The sequence below is a fragment of the Lemur catta genome, chromosome 3 (genome assembly GCF_020740605.2).
Source record: "Lemur catta isolate mLemCat1 chromosome 3, mLemCat1.pri, whole genome shotgun sequence".
Lineage (NCBI taxonomy): Eukaryota > Metazoa > Chordata > Mammalia > Primates > Lemuridae > Lemur > Lemur catta.
The window spans coordinates 17,607,373-17,631,055 of record NC_059130.1 but is presented as its reverse complement, the minus strand read 5'-3'; the positions used below and the strand labels follow the sequence as shown (position 1 = coordinate 17,631,055).

Sequence of the window (23,683 nt, the reverse complement as noted above, 5' to 3'; positions counted from 1 at the left end):
ATCTAGCCTGGCAACAGAGTAAGACTCTCAAAAAAAAAGAAAAAAAGATGGTGATGCATCAGCTATATCTGTAGGAGTGAGGTAGAACTGAAAACAGGATAGTTTTAGCATATGTATAAGGGACAATAGACCTACCCCAAATCTTCTTCCTTATTTCACATAGCCACATAGTTACCCTTATCTTCTTCTGACAGAAGACTGGATTGAAGCCTGGAGAGGCTGAGCCAGAGAAGTTCTGGATTCTGGAACACCAAAAACAAATGAGAGTTGGGTGAGATGCTATACCAATAATGGGGATTAAGTGAAGGTCTAGTGGTCAGGTTTATAACCTCCAAACAGAAGACTGGAATTTCTTTTTGCAGAAACTGACTATCCAAAGAGAAATCTAAGGATACTGAAAAGTGAAATGACTGGCCACCTCTCTATGGTGAGGCCCGCTGTTCAGAAAACTTCATCCATTGCATGCGTAGTTTGATTCGGCGTGTTAGTGCCTCACTCTTAAGTATAAATGAGTAATTAAAGATCATCAAATATTTGAGACATAAAGGAAAAGAAGAAAAGAGAAAAGCAATGTGGGAATCATAAGAACACTTTTTAAAAACATAATGTCTTTAAAGAACTGAATACTAGCCGGGCGCGGTGGCTCACGCCTGTAATCCTAGCTCTGGGAGGCCGAGGCGGGTGGATCGCTCGAGGTCAGGAGTTCGAGACCAGCCTGAGCAAGAGTGAGACCCCGTCTCTACTAAAAAAATAGAAAGAAATTATCTGGCCAACTAAAAATATATAAACAAAAAAATTAGCCGGGCATGGTGGCTCATGCCTGTAGTCCCAGCTACTCGGGAGGCTGAGGCAGTAGGATCGCTTAAGCCCAGGAGTCTGAGGTTGCTGTGAGCTAGGCTGATGCCACGGCACTCACTCTAGCCCGGGCAACAAAGTGAGACTCTGTCTCAAAAAAAAAAAAAAAAAAAAAAAAAAAAAAGAACTGAATACTATAAAAAGACTGGAATAAATCTGAGATCTATTGTACTACATGGTGACTATATTAAATAATCTTGAAAAATGCTAAAAGGGTGGATATAAAGTATTCTCACCACAAAAATGATAAATACATGAAGTAATACATATTTTAATGAGCTAGATTTATTCATTCTACAATGTATATACTTTAAAACATGGTGTTGTACATGCTAAATGCATACACTTAACATCTGTCAATTTAAAAAATAAAAAAGAATGCTTAAAAAAAGGACTATGCAAGAGAACTTGTATATACAAGACTATACAAGAGACTATAGCAAGAGAACTAGAAAAAAAAAAATCAAATACATGAGAAAAGTTAGAAGATAAAGTTGAGACCCTTTCCCGGAAAAGCTATGTAAGAACAGGGAAAAAGAAAATAGTAAAGTGAATACAGTTCGTGTAGGAAACCTAACATCAAACTAGTAGGTGTTCCAGAAAAAAAATACATGTAGAGGAAGAAATTATCAAATAAAAAATACAAAAATAGTACCCTAGAACTGAAGTACTATATACACATTTCCAGTTTGAAAGGATCTTTTGAGCGATCAGCACTAAGAAATGTTATCATGGAGTTTTAGAACATTCACAATTAGAACTTGAGTTAAGCATGGAGTAGATGGAAGGATTGAAACCGATCATGTACAAAAGAATGGGAGTCAGAAGGATACTGGGTCTCTCAGCAGCAACTTCTGGCTCATCTGGTAGCTAGAAAGAAGACAACAGAACCTTCAGTGGATGGTAGAAGACAATGGCACATGAGAGAAATTGATTTTCAACCTCAAGTTTTATACCTAGCCTAACTGTTAACCAAGTGTAAAGGTACCAACATAAAGATATGTTTAGAGCTTCAAGTTTCAAAAAAATTCATATCTATGCTCCCTCTCTCTGAAAGCTATGCGAGGACGTATACTGTAATATAATGAATGAATAAACCAAAAAAGAGGAATCCATAGTACCAGGAAACAGGATATACAAAAGAGGGAAAAGAAATTTCAGGATAATTCCAGATGTCCTGGGATGATAGCTTATATCTGGCCTAGAAAACAACCTGTCTAGAATGGAATATGAGGACAGAAAACTAGTATAGACATCTTCAAAGGGAAAAATAAAGAAACTGATGTTTGAGTAAATTGAAAGCATATAGGTAACACTTATAGAGAGTTTGAAGATGAATTAGTAAGAGGTATATAGAAAATTACGTGAATGAAAAAAATGAGGGAATTAAAATTCTAAGACAAAAAATTTATGAGAGGAAAATTTAATCATGGTTAACTGCTTGGCTTAGCTGTGAACAATGTTTATGTAATCATGATATTAGATATCAAATATCAATTTAACTAAAATTTGTGATAAAACTATAGTTCAGGAGGGTGTGTGTTATAGTCATTCATAGTTAGCATGTAGTTTGTGTCTTCTATTATCTAAAGCAACACACACAAACTGAATTGATCCTTATGACAATTCTATGAGATACAGGCTATTATCATCCCCTTTTTATAGGTGAAGGAACTGAGGCACAAGGCCAAGAAAGTTATCTCCTCATCTTCAAAAGTAAGAAATGAATGGGTAGCATTTGAAATAGAAGAAAGCACTGTAAACATTTTATTTAGAAATAAGCAGGAAGATGGCTGGCTGTGGTGGCTCATACCTGTAATCCTAGTGTTTTGGGAGGCCCAGGTGGGAGGATCGCTTGAGGCCAGGAGTTCAAGGCCAGCCTGGGCAACATAGGGAGACTCTGGGTGTGGTGGTACGAGCCTTGTAGTCCTAGCTACTCTGGAGGCTGAGGTGGGAGGATCACCTATACCCAGGAGTTCAAGCTTACAGTGAACTATAATTGCACCTCTGCTCTCCAGCCTGGGTGACAGAGTGAGACCTTGTCTCAAAATAAATAAATAAATAAATAAATAAGGAGAAAGAAGAAATAGCTAGGAAGTGGGAATCAAGGGTAAGGCAGGGTGAGGCTGGAAAGAGTTATTTTTTGTTATTAGCCTTTTTATTATTTTAATAAAAAGATTTAACTTTAAAAAGTTTTCCTTCAAAAAAATATATTAAACGAAGTTATCTAATAGTATATACATGTCTCCATATGAGATAGATAGGTAGATATAGATGTAAATGAATATATAGGTGTATTGGATATGCCAATATCCTTTATGCAAAAACAACAAATCTCATTAGTGTTTAGACAGGAGTTTTAGAGCCAGATAGACTTAACTGTATATTATATTAATTTTCCTGATTATTTATTACCTGTAATTATTCTTACTTGTAAGAGAATTATATGGTCCTACCTGTTGTCACGTGACCTGTAGTGCCTTCGTGTAGGAGGAGAATTCTTCTTTGCCCCCACAGACTTCTAGCTTGGCCCTGGGGTTTGCTTGGCCAGTGGAATGTGAGCTGAATGTGACCTCCGCTCCCATGACCCAGCCCTGTTCCTTCCCTTCCCTATTCAGTGAATTGCTAAAGTCAGGATTTAGAGTCCTGTGGCTTTGCCTTCACACTAATCTCCCATTTTCAATTACCAATACTTCTAGATTCTACTTGCTAAATAGCTTTTGAATATGAATGCTTTTCCTAATTCATGCTTCTAATTTCCTACTCTGACCTATTTTGTCTGTACTCAGCTTGTTGGCAAACTATCGCCTATGGGCAAATCTAACTGGAACTCAGCCAGGCTCAGTGCTTTACATATTTATTTTCGATGTCTACGTGCTACAGTGGCTGAGTTGAGTAGTCGCAACAGAGTTGGTGTAGTCCATAAAGCCTAAAATACCATCTGGCCCTTTAGAAAACATTTGTCCTGATCTAGATTACTGGAGTAGGTTTTTTTAACTTTCTGACTGCTTTCTCTTGCCTCTTATCTCTCCCCATCCTCCATCACGAAGCCAGGTTGTTGCATTATTGTTTCTGTTATAACACAAATTTGATTGTTTTTCTTATATTTAAAACTGTTTCCTGACTTCCTAGCATCCTTACAATACTAGCATGATTATAGTTTTTACAATATGGCTTTTACCCACCTCACCAGTTTATCTCTTTCACTCGTACCTTGCCCTATTTTCATTTCCACTCTGTGCTTTAGGCCTTCGTGAACTTTCTTTAGTTTCTGTCACGTTATTTGTTACTTTTGGGTCCTCTCATGCTTTTCTTGATTCCCCATTTTGCTACATCTCATACCCAACTTTGGAAACTCTTATACATCCTTCAGGTCTTGGGTTCGATATTATTTTCTTTTGGAAATTTTTCTTGGACTTCCTGAATGTGAGTTAGGTGCCCTTTACACATGTTCCTATAGTACTATATACTTGCCTTGTAATTGTTTTGTTCATCATATGCCCTAAATCAGGGGTGACTTCCCTCTCTGTGCCAGACTGTCTAATAATTTGATTCTTTTGATGGTAATAAAATGGAAATTTGAGCACACTAGGAAATAGATATGTGTTACAGGGTTTCACTTGTCTTTATTCCTCGTTAAATACAAAGTGCAACAATATTGCAGGAATACTTCCAATGTTTTTATCCCTCTACCAAAAAGTAGGAACTTTGTCAAATGGGTCTGAGCTTATGATGGTGCTGCATGTTTATGTTGGAGGCAAACAATAGAGAGGGCTGAGTACAGCCCACAGCTAGGTCTCTGCGGAGAATTTCTAGACCACCACTCTGGCAACTAGTGCAGGGGTATCCTGATTCTCTCCTACAGTTTTTTCCCTATGCTGCTAGGGTAGAGGTTGTGGCCAATAAGAAAATCCACTCGTGACTCCCCAGGGTTTAATTCCATTAAGCCTTTCAAAGTTAAGCAATATATTTTTTAACCCACTTTTTTAAAAATTTCAGAATATTATGGGAGTACAAATGTTTAGGTTACATATATTGCCTTTGCCCCGCCTGAGGCAGAGCTACAAGCATGCCCATCCTCCAAACAGTGCTCACCTCACCCATTAGGTGTGAATATACCCATCCCCTCCCCTTCCCCCTCCCACATGCCCGACACCCGATTAATGTTACTACCATATGTGCACATAAGTGCTGATCAATTAATGCCAATTTGATGGTGAGTACATGTGGTGCTTGTTTTTCCATTCTTGTGATTCTTCACTTAGTAGAATGGACTCCGGCTCTATGCAGGATAATACAAGAGGTGCTAGATCACCATTGTTTTCTGTGGCTGAGTAGAACTCCATGGTATACATACAACACATTTTATTAATCCACTCATGTATTGATGGGCACTTGGGTTGTTTCCACATCTTTGCAATTGTGAATTATGCTGCTATAAACATTCGAGTGCAAAGCAATTATCTTTGATCTTAAACAAAACCTCTCCCTATTTTGATTAGGGTTCCTTTTGTAGCAATATCATATAATGAGGGGCAGGATAATGTAGTGATTAAGAGCACAGACATTGGAGTGAGAATGACTGGGTTAAAATCTCTGTGCCTTGGTTGCCTCAGCTGTAAAGGATAATAAAGGTACCAATTTTATAGGACAGTTGTGAGGACTAAATGAGCCAAACAAGTTAGTGTAAGTAGAGTCATGTGCTGCGTAAATGACATTTCAGTCAATGACGGACTTCATATACAATAGTGGTCCTGTAAGATTATAATGGAGCTGAAAAATTCCTATCAACAGTGACATCATAGTTATCGTAATGTCATAGCCAATGCATTACATGTTTGTGGTGATGCTGGTGTAAACAAACCTATGCTGACAGTCATATAAATGTATAGCACATACAATTATGTATAGTACATAATACCTGATAATAAACGACTATGTTACTGGTTTATGTATTTGCTAAACTATACTTTTTATCATTGTTTTAGAGTGGCCTCCTTCTATTAAAAAAAAAGCCTCAGGCAAGTCCTTCAGGAGGTATTTCAGAAGAAGGCATTGTTATCATAGGAGATGACAGCTCCATGCATGTTATTGCCCCTGAACACTTTCCAATGGGACAAGATGCAGAGGTGGAAAATAGTGATATTAATGATCCTGACTCTGTGTAGGCCTAGGCTAAGTGTGTTTGTGTCTTAGTGGAAGAAAGGAACAAAGTATATATAAAACCAGAAAACAATAAAATGATATGATTAAGTCTTCACTTATCAATAATAATCTCAAGTGCAAACTGAATAAACTCCCCACTTAAAAGATGTAGACTGGCTGAATGGATTAAAAAAAGCAATCCAACTATATGCTGTCTAGAGAAAACTCACTTCACTTCTAAAGACACATATAGACTGAAAGAAAAGGGATGGAAAAAGATACTCCATGCAAATGGAAACCAAAATGAGCAGGAATAGTTAGATAAAACAAACTTTAAGTCAAAAACTGTAAAAAGAGACAAAGAAAATCGTTATTTAATAATAAAGGTATCAATTCAGCAAGAGAATATAATAATTGTAAATATGTATGCACTCAACACCAAAGCATCCAGATATATAAAGCAATTAGGTGTAAAGGGAGAGAGATAAGTTACAATACAATATTAGTTCAGGACTTTAACACCCCACTCAGCATTGGACAGATCAACTAGACTGAAAATTATTAACAAAGAAACATTCTATTTAAATTGCATTTTAGGCCAAATGGACCTAACAGACATTCATAGAGCTTTTCATCTAACAGCTGCAGAATGCACATGGTTTTTATCAGCACGTGGAACATTCTCTAGGATAGACCACATGTTAAGTCACAAAACAAGTCTCACAGTGCAATAAAACTAGAAATCAATAACATGAGGAACTTTCAAAATTAAACAAATATATGGAAATTAAGCAACATTGTCCTGAATGATCAATGGGTCAATAAAGCCATTAAGAAGGCAAATTTTTAAAATTCTTAAAACAAATGAAAATAGAAACACAGCATACCTTTATTTTTGTGCTAGTACTAGGCTTTTTTGGTTACTGTAGCCTTATAGTATAACTTTTAATGTCTTGTAGATTGATGCTTCCAGATTTGTTCCTTTTGTTTAAGGTTGATTTGGCTATTTGGGCTCTTTTCTGGTTCCAAATGAGGCATAGAATTATTTTTTCTAGACCTGCGAAAAATGATACTGGTATTTTGATGGGGATTGCACTGAATCTGTAAATCACTTTGGGTAGTATGAACATTTTAACAATGTCAATACTGCTAAACCATGAGCATGATGTATTTTTCCATTTGTTTACATTCTCTGTGATTTCCTTCCTCAGGGATTCATAGTTCTCCTTGTAGAGATCTTCCACCTCCTTGTTTAAATATATTCCTAGGTACTTTATTTTCTTTGTTGCTATTGTGAAAGTTATTGAGTCTTTGATTTGATTCTCCACTTGACTGTTGTTGGTGCATAGAAATTCTACCGATTTGTGCACATTGATTTTGTAACCTGAGACTTTGCTGAATTTATTTATCATTTCAAGGAGTCTCTTGGCAGTGTCTTTGGGGTTTTCTAGGTATAAGATAATATCATCAGCAAAGAGTGATAGTTTCACCTCTTCTTTTCCATTTGGATACCCTTGATTTCCTTCTCTTGTCTGATAGCTCTGGCAAGGACTTCCAGCACTATGTTGAATAAAAGTGGTGACAATGGGCAACCTTGTCTGGTTCTAGTTCTACGTGGGAATGCTTTTGATTTTTCCCCGTTCAGTATGATGTTGGCTGTGGGTTTGTCATATATGGATTTTATAATTTTGAGGTATGTTCCATCTATGCCCATTTTGTTGAGAGTTCTTATCATGAAAGGATGATGAATTTTGTCATATGCTTTTTCTGCATATATTGAGATGATCTTATGGTCTTTGTTTTTGCTTTTGTTTATGTGGTGAATCACATTTATGGATTTACGTATATTGAACCATCCTTGCATCCTTCCGCATATTGCCATCTGAGCTTTGACAAAGCAAATGACAATATACACTGGGGAAAAGAATCCCCATTTAATAAGTGGTGCTGGGAAAATTGGATAGCCTCATGTAGAAGATTGAAACAGGATCCATATCTCTCGCCATTCACTAAAATTGATTCAAGATGGATAACAGACTTAAACCTAAGACATGAAACCATAATAATTGTAGAAAAAACTGTTGAAAAAATTCTTCTAGATATTGGCCTAGGCAAAGAATTTACAAGGAAGACCCCAGTGGCAATCACAGTAACAAAAAAATTGATGGGACCTGATTAAATTAAAAAGCTTTTGTACAACCAAGGAAACAATCAATAGAGTGAATAGACAGAATGGGAGAAAATGTTCACATGCTATACATTTTATAAAGGGCTAATAACTTCAATCTACAAAGAATTCAAGCAAATTAGCAAGAAAAAAATCAAACAGCCCCATTAAAAAGTGGGTAAAAGACATGAACAGAAGCTTTTCAAAAAGAAGATAGACAAATGGCCAATAAACATATGAAAAAATGCTCAATGTCACTAATCATAAGGGAAATACAAATCAAAACTACAGTGAGATATCACCTAGCCCCAGTGAGAATGGCTTTTATCAAAAAGTCCCAAAACAATAGATGCTGGTATGTATGTGGAAAGGAACACTTATACATTGTTGGTGGGACTGCAAACTGGTACAGCCTCTGTGGAAAGTAGTATGGAGATTCCTCAAAGAACTAAAAGTAGGCCTACCATTTGATCCAGTAGTCCCACTACGGGATATTTACCCAAAGGGAAGAAAAGGTCATTTCATCAAAAAGAGACTTGTACTCGCATGTTTATTGCAGCACAATTCACAATCGCAAAGAGGTGGAATCAACCCAAGTGCCCGTCAATTCATGAGTGTATTAATAAAATGTGGTATATATATAACATGGAGTACTACTCAGCCATAAATGAATTAATACCTTTTGTAACAATCTGGATGGAATTGGAGACCATTCTCCTAAGTGAAGTATCGCAAGAATGGAAAAAGAAACATGATGTGTACTCACGATTAAATTGGAGCTAACCAAACAGCACTCATGTGCATAACAGGAAGTAAAACACAATGGAAATCAAACAGGTGGGAGCAGGGAGGAGGGGGATGGGTGAAATCATACCTAACAGGTACAATGTACACTATCTGGGAGATGGGCACTCTTATAACTTTGTCTCAAGCAGTACAAAAGCAATCCATGTAACCAAAACATTTGTACCCCTGTAATTTAAAAAAAAAAAAAAAAACAACTTAAAAAAAAAAAGATGGCATAGCAAAACCTATGGGATATAGCTGAAGCAGTATTAATTAAGAGGGAATTTTATAGCAATAATTGCCTACATTAAAAAGTAGAAAGATTTCAAATAACCCAATGGTGTATCTCAAGGAACTAGAAAAGCAGAAAGAAATAAAACCCAAAATTAGCATAAGGAAAGAAATAATAAAGATCAGGGTAGAAATGAGTGAAATTAAGACTAAAAAAAGTACAAAGGATCAACAAAGTGAAAAGTTTTTATTTTTAAAACAGTCACTTTGTATTAACTGACCAGATTACAAAAATAATCATGGTAGATACCTTAGTTCATTCTTCTGATAAGCAGTCGATCTGATCTTTCCTGTTGCCAGCATCTCCACCTTCTACAAAATGGGTTGTCTTTTTCTTTGTTCCACCTCTTGGAGATGATAACCTGAAGGGCCACAGGAAGTGATTTGCTTCTCTGAAGTGTTTTCCAACAGTATAGATCTCAAGAATCACATCCTCCATGCAGATGATGCCATACTTACCAAGAGATCGAGCAATCAAAGTGTTACCTGTCAACGCAATTCTCTTACTGATTTCTGCCATAACCACACTTGTTGATTAGTTCATTTACTGACTTTAGGGTTGGGTATCCCCATGCAATATATGGTTCTGCAATCACCAGCATGTTCATTGAAGCCTTGTGGAGCTTAATAAAGGTTCCATTGAAGATCTGGCAAAGGCGAAGAAGCTGCAACACCTTTCAGACCTTTGGGCTCCATCCCTCTGATCCTGATGACAAATGCCAATTTGGGTTCTGTAGGTACCTAGAAGTTGCCTGCTTTTCTTGTCATCCAGCCATTCGAATCTCAGTTTTGTACATCTGCCTGTATTCTTTGTGATAGTGGTTAGCTTTTTCATAGATAAGCTTCCTCCTTGCCTTTCAAAGCATCTTTTGGGCAAACTTCTTTCTCAGGCACTTGACCCTCAGCTCTGCAAAATTCCTTTGCTTTTTCTTAAGGGTTTCTGGCATAGCAGGAACCTCTCTTTTTCTTCTCTTAAACACCCTCCGTGGTTCCAGCCAGAAAAGAGTATTTTTTTTTGATATGGTAAGGTTGATAAACCATTTGGTAGACTAATCACAAAAAAAGAGAAAAGACCCAAATAAAATCAGAAATGAATAGGAGATGTTACAACTGATACCACAGAAATACAAAGAATCATTTAAGGCAATTACAGGGGCCAGGCACAGTGGCTCACACTTGTCATCCCAGCACTTTGGGTATCCAAGGTGGGAAGATCACTTGAGGCTAGGAGTTCAAGACCAGCCTGGGCAACATAGCAAGACCCTGTCTCTACAAAAGAAAAAAAAATTAGGTGGGTGTGGTGGCGTATGCCTATAGTCCTAACTACTTGGGTGGTTGAGACAGGAGGATTGCTTGAGCCCAGAAATTTAAGGCTTCAGTGAGCTATGATTATGCCACTGCACTCCAGCCTGGGAGACAGATCAAGATCTTGTCTCAAAAAATAAGATAATATAAGGTAAGATAAAATAATTAAAAATAACCATTACAAACTATACTCCAATAAATTAGAAAACCTGGCATAAATGGATAAATTACTGGATACATACAACCAACCACAATTGAATCAAGAAGAAATAGAAAACCTGAACAAACCAATTATGAGTAACAAGACTGAATCTGTAATAAAAAGTCTCCCATCAAAGAAAAGCCCAGGACCTGATGGCTTCACAGCAGCATTTTACAAAACAGTTAAAGAATTCATACTAATTTTTCTCAAGCTCTTCTAGAAAATTAAAGAGGAAGTTCTTCCAAATTCATTCTATGAGGTCAGCGTTACCATGATACCAAAACCAGATAAGGACACAACAAAAAAAGAAAACTATGGGGTAATAGCTGAGGAACATAGAAGCAAAATTCCTCAACAAAATACTAGGAAACTAAATCTAGTAGGACTTAAAAAGATCATTTACCATAATCAAGTGGGATTTATTCCAGGGATGCAAGAATTGTTCAACATGTGCAAATCAATGAATGTCATATATCACATCAACAGAATGAAGGAAAAAATCATATGATCATCTCAATAGATGCAGAAAAAACATGGGATAAAATTTAACAACCTTCATGATAAACACTCTCAATGAGTTAGATAGAAAAGGAATGTACCTCAATACAGTAAAGGCCATATGTGACAAACCCACAGCCAACATCATACCAAACAGGGAAAAGTTGAAAGCTTTTTCTCTGAGATCTGGAACAAGACAAGGATGCCTACTTTCCCCATTCATATTCAACATAGTACTATAAGTTCTAGCCGGAGTAGGCAAGAGAAAGAAATAAAGGACATCCAAATTGGAAAGGAGGAACTCAAATTGTCCTTGTTTATAGACAACATGCTATTCAATATATAAAATCCTAAAAGCTCCACCAAAAAACTCTCAGAACTGATAAGCAAATTCAGTAACATTAGAGGATACAAAAATGAACCTAAAAATATCAGTAGCATTTATATATACCAACAGTGAGCTAGCAGAGAAGTCAGGAAAGCAATCCCATTTACAAGAGCTACCAAAAAAAAAAAAAAAAATTAAAATACCTGGGAATGACTTTAACCAAGGAGGTGAAAGATCTCTACAAGAAAAACTTACAAAACACTGATGAAAGAAATTGAAGAGGACACCAAAAAATGGAAACACATTCCATATTCATGGATTAGAAGAATTAATATTGTGAAATGACCATGCTACAAAAAGCAATCTACAACATTAATGCAATCCCTATCAAAATACTAATGATATTCTTCACAGAAATAGAGAAAATAATCCTGAAATTCATAGGGAACCACAAAAGACCCCAAGTAGCCAAAGCAATCTTGAGCAAAAAGAACAAAGCTAGAGGCTTCACACTAACACTGCAGTCCCCAACCCCCGGGCTGTGGGCCGGTACCAGGCCATGGCCTGCTAGGAACTGGGCCGCACAGCAGGAGGCAAGTGAGAGAAGCTTCATCTGTATTTACAGCTGCTCCCCATCACTTGCATCACCACCGGAACTCTGTCTGCCTCCTATCAGATCAGCGGTGGCATTAGATTCTGCATTATGGTGAGTTGTATAATTATTTCATTATATGTTACAATGTAATAATAATAGAAATAAAGTGCACAATAAATGTAATGTGCTTAAATCATCCTGACCAACCCCCCCTCCCCACTGTCTGTGGGAAAATTGTCTTCCATGAAACTGGTCCTTAGTTCCAAAAAGGTTGGGGATTGTTGCGCTAACAGATTTCAAAATATACTACAAATCTATAGTAATGAAAACAGTGTGGTACTTACCTAAAAGTAGATACATAAGCCGATGGAGCAGAATTGAGACCTTGTAAATAAATCCACATATTTACAGCCAAATGATTTTCAACAAAGGCACCACAAATATTCACTGGAGAAGGGACAGTTTCTTTAGTAAGTGGTGGTGGGAAAACTGGATATCCATATGGAGAAGAATGAAACTAGATCCCTATATCTCACCACATCAAAAATCAAGTCAAAATGGATTAAACACTTAAATGTAAGATCTGAAACTACTAGAAGAAAATAAGGGAAATGTTTCAGGACATTGGTCAGGGCAAAGAGTTTATGGAGAAAATCTCAACAGTACAGGCAACAAGCAAAAATAGGCAAATGGGATTATAGCAAACTAAAAAGCTTGTGCACAGCAAAGGAAACAATCATCAGAGTGAAGAGACAACCTGCAGAATGGGAGAAAATATTTGTAAATTATTCATGCAAAGGGGATTAATTTCCTTCCATATTATGGATCTCATAGAACTCAACAGAAGAAAAGAATTCTATTTAAAAATGGGCAAATGAACTGACTAGACATCTCTCAAAAGAAGACATACAAATGGCCAACAGGTACATGAGAAAATGCTGAACATAACTAATCATCGGGAAAATGCAAATCAAAACCGCAGTGAGATAGCATGTCACCCTGGTTAGAATGGCTGTTATGAAAAAAGACAACAAATGCTGACGAGGATGTGGAGAAAGGGGAACTCTTATATACTGTTGGTGAAAATGTAAATTAGTGTGGGCATTATGGAAAACAGTATGGAAGTTCCTCAAAAACTAAAAATAGAGCTACCATATGATCCAGTAATTCCATTACTGGATATATATCCAAAGGAAAGGAAATCAGTATGTTGAAGACATATCTGCACACCCATGTTGATTGCAGCACTATTCACAATAGTCAACATGTGGAATCAACCTAACTGTCCATCAACAGACAACTAGACAATGTGGTATATATACAGAATGGAAAACTATTTAGCCACAAAAAGAATGAAATTCTGTCATTCACATTATGTTAAGTGAAATAACCCAGGCCCTGAATAAATGCCACACGTTTTCATGCATATATGGAAGCTAGAAAAGTTGATCTCATAGAATTAAAGAGCAGGATAGTGGTTCTTAGAAATGGACAAGTGGAAGAGGGTGAGAATGATAACCAAAAGTTGATTAACAAGTACAAAAGTCCAGCTAGATAGGAGGAATAAGTTCTAGCATTCTGTAGCACTATATGTTGACTACAATTAACAATTTATTGTATATTTTCAAATAGCTAGAAGAGTGGATTCTAAATGTTCTTAATACAAAGAAATGATTAATGTTTCAGGTGATGAATATGCTAATTATCCTGATTTGATCATTATACATTGTATAAATGTATTGAAATATCACATTTTGTCCCATAAATATGTACAATTATTATGTGTCAATTATGAATAATAATAGAAGCAAAAAAAAGTTACTCGGTTTTGAGGAGTGAAGTTGGGAGGAAAGGAGAGGTGGCTCAGGAGACCATTATTTTTCACTTATTGATCTTTTGGCACTGTATGAATATTTTAAGAAGTGATAAAGTACATGGATGAGTTAGTTGGTAAAAACTAAAACAAAATACATATTAATGACAAGTTCCTTTAAGGAATATCAGGACTAAAGTGTCCCACATAAAAGGGAGTCAGATATAGAGAAATCTTTTGTATTCTCTCTCTATATAGAGGGAAATCTTTTGTATTATCTTTTGTATTTAAAAAGGCTTTTTTTCCTTGTTTATTTTGGTTTTGTTTTGTTTTATCCTAGGGCTTCAAAAACAAACCAAAAAAGATGGGTCACATAAAGCCAGACTTGATTGATGTTGACTTAATCAGAGGTGAGTTCTAAAATTGGTTTGTTTCGTATGCACATTATTATGTTATTTCATAGTGATACTAAAGACTATTTTTTTATATCTTCCCTATGTGAGGGTATACTTTATCTTCTAAAAGTAACAGTCTTCTCTCATCAGTCAGGCTTTAGCACTTTTTACCTTTTGCTTTAGTACTCTGTGTCTGTATAAATTACATGGTTTTTATAAAGATGAAGGAGAGATGAACCTGGAGACTTGCTGTCGTGTAATTGAGCTCCTGTCTTAGTGATTGAAGTTAGAAGTTATTACATTTAACAAACATCTAAGAGGGTTTTTTAACTGAACAGGTAATATGCTGATTTTTTGCTCTCACTTGAGTTTAATGTAGTGCTACAGCTAGGCATCCATATATTGTATATAAATGTTTGATGTTTTGTTTTATTGTATGTTTAAAGGCTCAACATTTGCCAAAGCCAAGCCTGAAATTCCATGGACATCTCTAACTCGGAAGGGGCTTGTTCGAGTTGTATTTTTTCCGTTGTTCGTTAATTGGTGGATTCAGGTTACCTCTTTAAGAATCTTTGTTTGGCTGCTACTGCTTTACCTCATGCAAGGTAATTGGGGGAGGGTGGAATAAGCTATGAAAGTTTCTTTTTGCTGCTTTTGCTACTACGAAGACCTACTGTTCTTACATTTACCCGTTTGTTTGATGGTTTAAAGTACACAGAAATGAAGGGCTGTACACCATTTGGGGGTCGTCTTAAAATCATTTGCTATGAGAGAATAAACAAGATTGTCTCTTTCTCCTCTCTTGAATTTCTCTCTGCCTGTTTCACTGGCCATGACTTCTCAGTCTTGTCTTCTGTCTGAGCCTTGAATATTGAATTACCTAAAGGTTGGATCCTGGGTTCTGTTCTGTTCTCTAGGTACTCTCAACAAGCCCTATTACTTTAAATATAACTGATATACTAGTGATTCCCAAATTTATATCTTTAGGCCAGATCTGTCTGCTGAACTTGAGACTTATAAATCTCCCTGCTTGACATTTCCATATGGAGATTTAACAGGTGTCTTGAACTTAATAATATAAAAAATGGAACTCTTTTATGTGTGTATGTGTGTGTGTGTGTGTGTGTGTGTGTGTGTAAACTTATTCCTCTTTAGGTCTTCTTCATTTCATTAAGTGATACCATTGCTCCACCAGTATTCAAGTGAAAAATTAAATCTTCCTACTCTAGCCTAACATCACTTGTCACATCCTGTCATCAAGTCTTGTAAGTTCTACCTCCAAATTCTTTATCTCATTCTCTACTGCCACTATCATTGTCCACCAGCATTTCTTTGTCTAGACCACTGGTATAACATCTACTCTGAGCTTTCTTTCTACCAATCATTCTTTTTACAGCAATTAGAGAAATATTTTAGAAGTAGAACCCATATCATGTCATTTGCCTGCTTAAAACCCATTAGTGATGTCCTGTTGGCCTTGGAATAAAAATCCGAAGTCCTTTCCGTGGCCTATAATGCCCTGCGTGATCTGTTCCCTGCCCTCCTCTCAAACATCATCTCTTACCACTGTTCTCCATGTTCACTCCAGGCATAATGGCATTTTTTCTTTTCCTCACACAAAGCTTTTCTTTCTGTTTGAAGCACCTTTTTTTAAAATTTTTTATTTTAGCATATAACAGGGGTACAAATGTTTAGGTTACGTAGATTGCCCTTGCCCCACCGGAGTCAGAGCTTAGAGCGTGTCCATCCCCCAGACGGTGCACACCACACCCATTAGGTGTGTGTATACCCATTCCCTACTCCCCCCTCCCATCTGCCCGACACCCGATGAATGTTATTACTATATGTGCACCTTAAGTGTTGATCAGTTAATACCAATTTGATGGTGAGCACATGTGGTGCTTCTTTTCCATTCTTGGGATACTTCACCTAGTAGAATGGGCTCCAGCTCTATCCAGGATAATACGAGAGGTGCTAGGTCAGCATTGTTTTTTGTGGCTGAGTAGAACTCCACAGTATACATATACCACATTTTATTAATCCACTCATGTACTGATGGTCATTTGGGTTGTTTCCACATCTTTGCAATTGTGAATTGTGCTGCTATAAATATTCTAGTGCAGATGTCTTTTTTATAGAATGTCTTTTGTTCTTTTGGGTAGATGCCCAGTAATGGGATTGCTGGGTCAAAAATGGTAGTATTTTTTCTTTCTTTGGAGACAGGGTCTTGCTTTGTTGGCCTGGCTCTAGAGTACAGTAGTGTCGTTATAGCTCACTGCAGCCTCAAACTTCAGGGCTTCAGCAATCCTCCTGCCTCAGCCTCCTGAGTAGCTGGGACTATAGGCATGTGCCACCATGTCTGGCTGAGTTTTTCTATTTTTTATAGAAACGAGGTCTTGCTATGTTGCTCAGGCTGGTCTCGAACTCCTGGCCTGAAACTATCCTTCCATCTCAGCCTCCCAAAATGCTAGGATTATAGGAGGGAGCCACCATGTCCAGCCTGTTTGAAGCATTCTTAAGGCTTTTCAAATGGTTGGCTTTTTTCTCATCTTTAAGATATCAGTTCAGATGTAACTTTCATAGAGATGCCATTCCTATCCTTTCTAAATACTCTTACCACCTCCCAGTCACCATCACATGAATCAATTTTAATTTCTGTATTACATGTCACTACCTGATGTTATCTTTTTCTCTTCTCGATATGTACAGGGACCCAGTATAATCGCTTTGCCATCATATCCCCATTGCATACCAGAAATACTTTTGGAAAGTGGGCAGTATATACTATGGTTACACCTGTGCAAAAAAGATATGAAATAGAACAAAGAGGACAAAGTTAGGTTAAGGTGAAAGAATTATGGGTTATGCTGTCTACTTTTATCTGTGTCTGTTAAAATTTTTTTTAAATTATTAATGAAAAATATGTCTGAAGTTACAAATCTATAGGCTTAATTTTTTTTTTTAAAGTTGTGAAAGTACCATGAAATAGAATTTGTGTGATGATGAAAATGTTCTGTGTCTGTGCTGCTCAGTACAGTAGCTGCTTAGCCATATGTGGCTATTGGGTACTCAAAATGTAGTTAGTATCACTAAGAAACTCAATTTTTAATTTTATTTAATTTTAATTGTCTTCATAACTCTCAGTCTAATGGCTACTTAATAATCCGTCATATGAACATACCATCATTTAAAACTCATTTTAATGTCTGTATCAGAAGCTGTCATATGGATTTACCATAAACACTTTTTTATAGCTTAAGGGCACCATAATTTATATAACTCCTCTGTTTTAGTCTGTTTGGGCTGCTGTAACAAAAATGCCATAGACTGGGTGGCTTATAAACAACACAAATTTATTTCTGACAGTTCTAGAGGCTGGGAGGTCCAATATTAAGGCACCAGAAGATTTGGTGTCTGGTGCGGGCCTGCTTCCTGGTTCATAGACAGCAGTCTTCTTGCTGTGTCCTCACATGGTAGAAGGGATAGATAAGAGACCTCTTAGGAACCCCTTTCATAAGGGCACTAATCCGAAGACTGTAGCCAGCTGGTCAGATGTCAGAGTGATCCTGGGAACCTCCCTAACGTGCTTTCTCATTTTTTACAATATGGATAGATGGATAGGTTGAGAACTTTTCAAATCTTTAAGTTCTGCTTCCTTTTTGCCTTTTTTTTTTTTTTTTTTTTTTTTTCTGAAATAGGACCTTGCTTTGTCTCCTGGGCTAAAGTGCCATGGCGTCATCATAGCTCACTACAGCCTCAAACTCTTGGCCTCAAGCAGGCCTCCTGCCTTGGCCTCTCAAAGTGCTAGGCATGAGCCACTGTGCCCAGTCTGACAATTCTATCTTTAAGTCATTTCTTTCTTCTTGCATTTTATTATAAAGCACTTAGAAGAGTCAAGCTGCACCTTCAACACTTGACTTAGAAGTAACTTCAGCTAAATAATCAGTTTCATCACTTGCAACTGTTACCTTCCACAAAACACTAGAACACAAGCACAATTCAGCCATGTTCTTTGCCACTCTATAACAAGCATTGCCTTTCCTCCAGTTTCTAATAACATGTTATTTCTCATTTCTGAGACCTTTGCAGAACAGGCTTTATCCCGTATTTCTGCCTCTATCCTGTGTCTGGTTACTTAGGTATTCTCCAAGAAGACTGAGGCTTTCTCTCTAGCTGTTTTCTTTTCTTTCTGATTCCTCACCAGAATTTCCTTTAAAAATAAGTTTATGGCAATCTAGGCTTTTTTCTAGCATAGATCTCAAAACTCTTCCAGCCTTTACCCATTACCCAGTTCTAAAGCTGCTTCTACTTTTTTAGGTATTTGTTATGGCTGGGAAGTCCAAGATCACTGGCAGATTCAGTGTCTGATGAGGGCCTGCTTTCTGGTTCATGGATGGCCATCTTCTTGCTGTGTTCTCACATGGCTGAAAGGGCGAGGGAGCTCTCCAGAGTCACTTTTATGAGGTCACTAATCTCATGAGGGTTCTGCCCCCAGGACCTAATCACCTACCAAAGTCCCCACCTCCTAATATGATCATATTAGAGGTTAGGATTTCAATATGAATTTGGGGAGGGACATATTCAGTACGTAGCATCTTCCCATATTGTGGGCATTTAGGGTATTTCTGGTTTCTATTAATAATGCCATCATGAACAAAATTTTCCTTGTATTATTTCCTTAGAATTTATTATCTGAAATAAAATTAACACATCAAAGAATGCAAACATTTCAGGCTTTTAGTATGTATAGTGAAATTACTGGTAGCACAATTTTTCTGGAAAGCATTAGATTAGAGTTCATTGTTTTACCACAATCTTACCAGCATTATTATAATTTTAAAAAATTGTTATGTAATTTGATATGCAAAAAACAAAAAACATTTTGTTTGTTGAATGTGCATTTCCCCTTGGTCATTTGTAAAGGTCAAATTAAATATTTTTTCCACACACTTGTTAAAGAATTTATTCTTTCCTTGTTGATATATATTACATTATTTATATTAAATTTTCATATACACCATAGTCTGTTTCTGGGCTACATGTTTTGTACCATTGATTTGTCTGGGTAGTCTCATATCTCTACCATACTGCTTTAATTCCTATAGCTGTTTAATGTGAATTAACACTGAACAAGACAAGTATTTCTTTATTATTCTGCTTTTCAACATTTTTCTCTTAGGCTTTCTTGCTTGCTTATTATTTCCAAAATAGGTTAGCGTTATTTTATCATGATCATAACAAAATAAAACAGAACCCCAAAAACAAAGCCAACAACACTGGAATTTGAATTTGAATTCCCCTGAGCCTCCCCTTTTGCCAACACATACACATATACATATAGATATGCTTTTGGAGGATGGGCAGAAAATTGACTTCTTTCCAATATTCATTTTCCTATACAAGAATATGATATATCTCTCCTTTTAATCCAAGACTTCTATTTTATCCCTCAGTAAAGCTTTGTTGGATTTTTTTTCTTGTAAGACCTACTTAGATCTTATTAAACTTAAAGTCAAATTTTTTTATTGTGATAAAATATACATAACATGAAATTTATCATCTTAACCATTTCTAAGTGTACAGTTCAGTGGCATTAACTATATTCATACTGGTATGCAGCCATCACCACTATATACCTCCAGAAATTTTTTCATCTTCCCAAACTGAAACTCCATACCCATTAAATAATAACTATTCCCCGGTACCTCTAGCCCCTGGCAACCACCGTTCTACTTTCTGTCTCTATGATTTTGCCTACTCTAGGTACCTCATATAAATGGAATCATATAGCATTTGTCATTTTGTGACTGGATTATTTCCCTTAATATAACATCCTGAAGGTTATCCACATAGCATGTGTCAGAATTTTCTTCCTCTTTAAGGCTGAATTATATTGTATGTATATACCACCATTTGTTCATACATTCATCTACTGATGGACACTTGGGGATTTCCACCTGAAATTAAAATATTTTGATTTTTTTCTTGCTTCTAAAGATACACAACTTTGTTTTACAAATTTTAACTAGTTCTCACTGTTATATTTGAAAGCTATTTGTTTATATTTAAAATTATAATAATCAGCCACTTCATTGGACTCTTTTTCATTAATTCTAATAGTTTTTCAGTGCTTCTCTTAGATTTTGTAATTATACAACCATATTGTTGGCAAATAATAAAAATTTGGTCTCATCCTTTTCCATACATTTCATTTACTTTTATTGAATTAGTCAGCATTTTGGAGTAGTATTAGGTAACAACAGTAAAAGTGGTCATCCTTGTTTTGTTGCTTATTCAGTTTGTCTTAATTAATACATGATGTACACTGATTTTACTTATATCCTCTTTAGCATGTTTAGGAAATATTTTTATATTCTTAGTATTTTAGAAGAGATTAGCATTTAAGATTAATTACAAATCAGCAACAAATGTTGATTTTTCTTTCAATGGAATACTTTTTTACTGTTATCTAGAGTTGGGCCAAACTTAACAGGTTAAGGGCACAGTCTTCCACAAGACTGTATTCCCTTCAGATACCAGCCTCAAATTTAGGAGTCTGAAGGGTCACTCTCACTTCTCACTAGCTGACTAGAGTTTTAGGGGTTCCCCACTCACTACCTCAGGTTAATAATTAGATAGAATGACTCACAGAACTCAGGAAAGTGCTAAACTTACAATTATAGCTTCATTATAGCAAAAGGATACAAATGAGAAGAGATGCATAGGGCAGAATCTGGGATGGTTCCAAATAGGATGCTTCTGTTGTCCTCAAGTAGCAATATGTAGGATATTGCCACCCAGGGAAGCTCACCTGAGCTTTGGTATCCAGAGTTTTTATTGAAACTTCATTGTGTATGCATGATTGATTGAATCATTGGCCATGTGGTCAAACTTATTTTCCAGTCTCCTTCACTCCCAAGAGGTCTTCTGATACAAAGTGGCTCAAAGTCCCGAAACTCTAATCACATAGTTGATCTTTCTGCTGTGACTAGACCTCATTCTTAGTTAACTTATTAGCATAAATTATCAAGTCTGGTAACAAGGGCCCCAAAATGAATAACAAAGATTTCTGCCAAGTTGGAAATTCAAGGGCTTTAGACATTACCTCACGGGAACTGGGACCAAAGGCCAGCCAAATTCTTTATTACATAACTTTTAATTGAGATTATTTGTACTGCCATGATCAAAATTACATTATATTAAATTATTAGATTAATTCAGTTCAGTCAACAAATAGTTAATCCTATTATGTCTGTGCCAACTATTTTAGGTGCTGAGATAGATTTCCTACTTCTAAACTGTCCTTGCATTTCTAGCATAAACCCTACCTGGCCTTGTTGAATTATTCTTTTGCTATATTGTCAAATTCATTTTGATAGTATTTCAATTATTTATTCAACAAATATTGAGTGCCTAGTCTGTACCCCTGTACTGATCTAGGTATAGCAGTGAACAAAACAGACAAAAATCCCTGCATTCATGGTGCTTACTTTTGAGTGGTAAATTTATATATATATTCACAAGTCAGCAAGGTCTGTAGTTATCGTTTTGGAGCTGAAATGGTGATGTTTGAGTATCAGGATTTTATTAGGGCATGAAATGAATTTGGTAACTTTCTTTTTCTCCATACAGAAATAGTTTACATATCACAGAAATAACCATTATGTTATAGTCTGAAAGAACTCATCTATTAAATTGTCTGTATATGGAAATTTTTGGAGATAACTTTTGATAGTTTTCCATTTCTTTCATCATTTCTTTGACCATTTTGTATACATCTATAAAGAGGCGATATGGCATGGTAGTTAGTAGTGAGGTATGTGGAGCCTGACTGCCTGTGTTCGGAACCTAGCTTTGCTAATTGTTTTCTGTGCAGCCTTGGAAAATAGTCTTCCTTTGAGCAGCAAAACACTTCAAAATGTGTGTTTTATAACAGCATCTTGTTATTTTGTATTGGAAACTCTTGGAATTTCTAGATTATCATGCTGCCAGAAAAGCAGATCCTTTTAGTACATTATTCTTCACTTGCTCAGGGATCTAGGACTTCGGGTTTTCACTCAAAGCTAATGTACAAGTGGATGGGTATTATAGAAAATTATCTACTTGTGTGCTTTTTTAACTGATAGATTTTTGTAGAAACAATTTCTATAGTTATCGGAATTAATTTTAAAAATGAGCCTCTAATGTTTTACATTTTAAAACCTCTTCAGTTATAGCGATCATCTTATATTTGATGATGCCTATTGTGAATATAAGTGAAGTACTTGGACCCTTGTGCCTTATGCTACTCATGGGAACTGTCCACTGTCAAATTGTGTCTACTCAGATAACAAAGCCGTCAGGAAACAATGGAAATCGGAGAAGAAGGTAAAATGAGAGATTACACTGTAGTATATTTTCTGGGAGAGGTATTATAGAGATATATAAAATCTTTGATTAAATAATTTAACATCTTCCTATTTTGTGTATTTTTGATCATTTTTTGCCTTAAAAAATGAATGCTTTACTTTTCACTTTTCTCCTTGATGTTAAGAAACGTTGTTATGAACTTTTAATCCTAGTTGAAATTTTGTCATTCATTATAGTTGTTTAAAAGGAAAGATTTCACGTTATTATTATTTTTAATATATATTTTTATTTCAGAATATTATGAGGGTACAAATGTTTTGGTTACATAAATTGCTTTAGTACCATTTGAGTCAAAGTTATAAGTGTGTCCATCACCCAGATAGTGTGCATTGTACCCATTAGGTGTGAATTTACCCATCCTCTCCTCCCCCTCCCACCTGCTGGATTTCCAATGGATGTTATTTCCGTATGTGTACATAAGTGTTGATCGATTAGTTCCAATTTAATGGTGAATACATGTGGTGTTTGTTTTTCCATTCTTGTGATACTTTGCTTAGAAGAATGGTCTCCAGTTCCATCCAGGTTAATAGAAGAGGTATTAGTTCGCTATTTTTTTATGGCTGAGTAGTACTCCATGGTATACGTATACCACATTTTCTTAATCCACTCATGTATTGATAGACACTTGGGTTGTTTCTACTTCTTTTCAATTGCTGCTATAAACATTAGAGTGCAGGTGTCTTTTTTATAGAATGTCTTTTTTTCCTTTGGGTAAATACCCAGTAGTGGGATCACTGGATCACATTGGTAGATATACTTTGAGTTCTTTGAGGTATCTCCATACTACTTTTCATAGAGGTTGTACTAGTTTGCAGTCCCACTAGCAGTGTATAAGTATTCTTATTTCTCCACGTCCATGCCAGCATTTCATTTGTTGTTTGGGGACTTTTTGAT

At 36.2% G+C, this 23,683-nt stretch overlaps 1 protein-coding gene and 1 pseudogene across 4 annotated transcripts in view; one reads left to right on the top strand and one right to left on the bottom strand.

Moving 5' to 3' along the window:
- PHTF1 (putative homeodomain transcription factor 1) overlaps nt 1-23,683 on the top strand; it is a 53,783-nt gene that overhangs the window by 9,403 nt on the left and 20,697 nt on the right. For all 4 annotated transcript variants that reach the window (XM_045546846.1, XM_045546843.1, XM_045546844.1 and 1 more), the window contains 3 exons: nt 14,326-14,395; nt 14,827-14,985; nt 22,591-22,747. In XM_045546846.1, the coding sequence (XP_045402802.1) occupies nt 14,326-14,395; nt 14,827-14,985; nt 22,591-22,747 (386 nt within the window). The remainder of the gene's footprint in view (nt 1-14,325; nt 14,396-14,826; nt 14,986-22,590; nt 22,748-23,683) is intronic.
- On the bottom strand, nt 9,496-10,206 carry LOC123635062 (annotated as a pseudogene).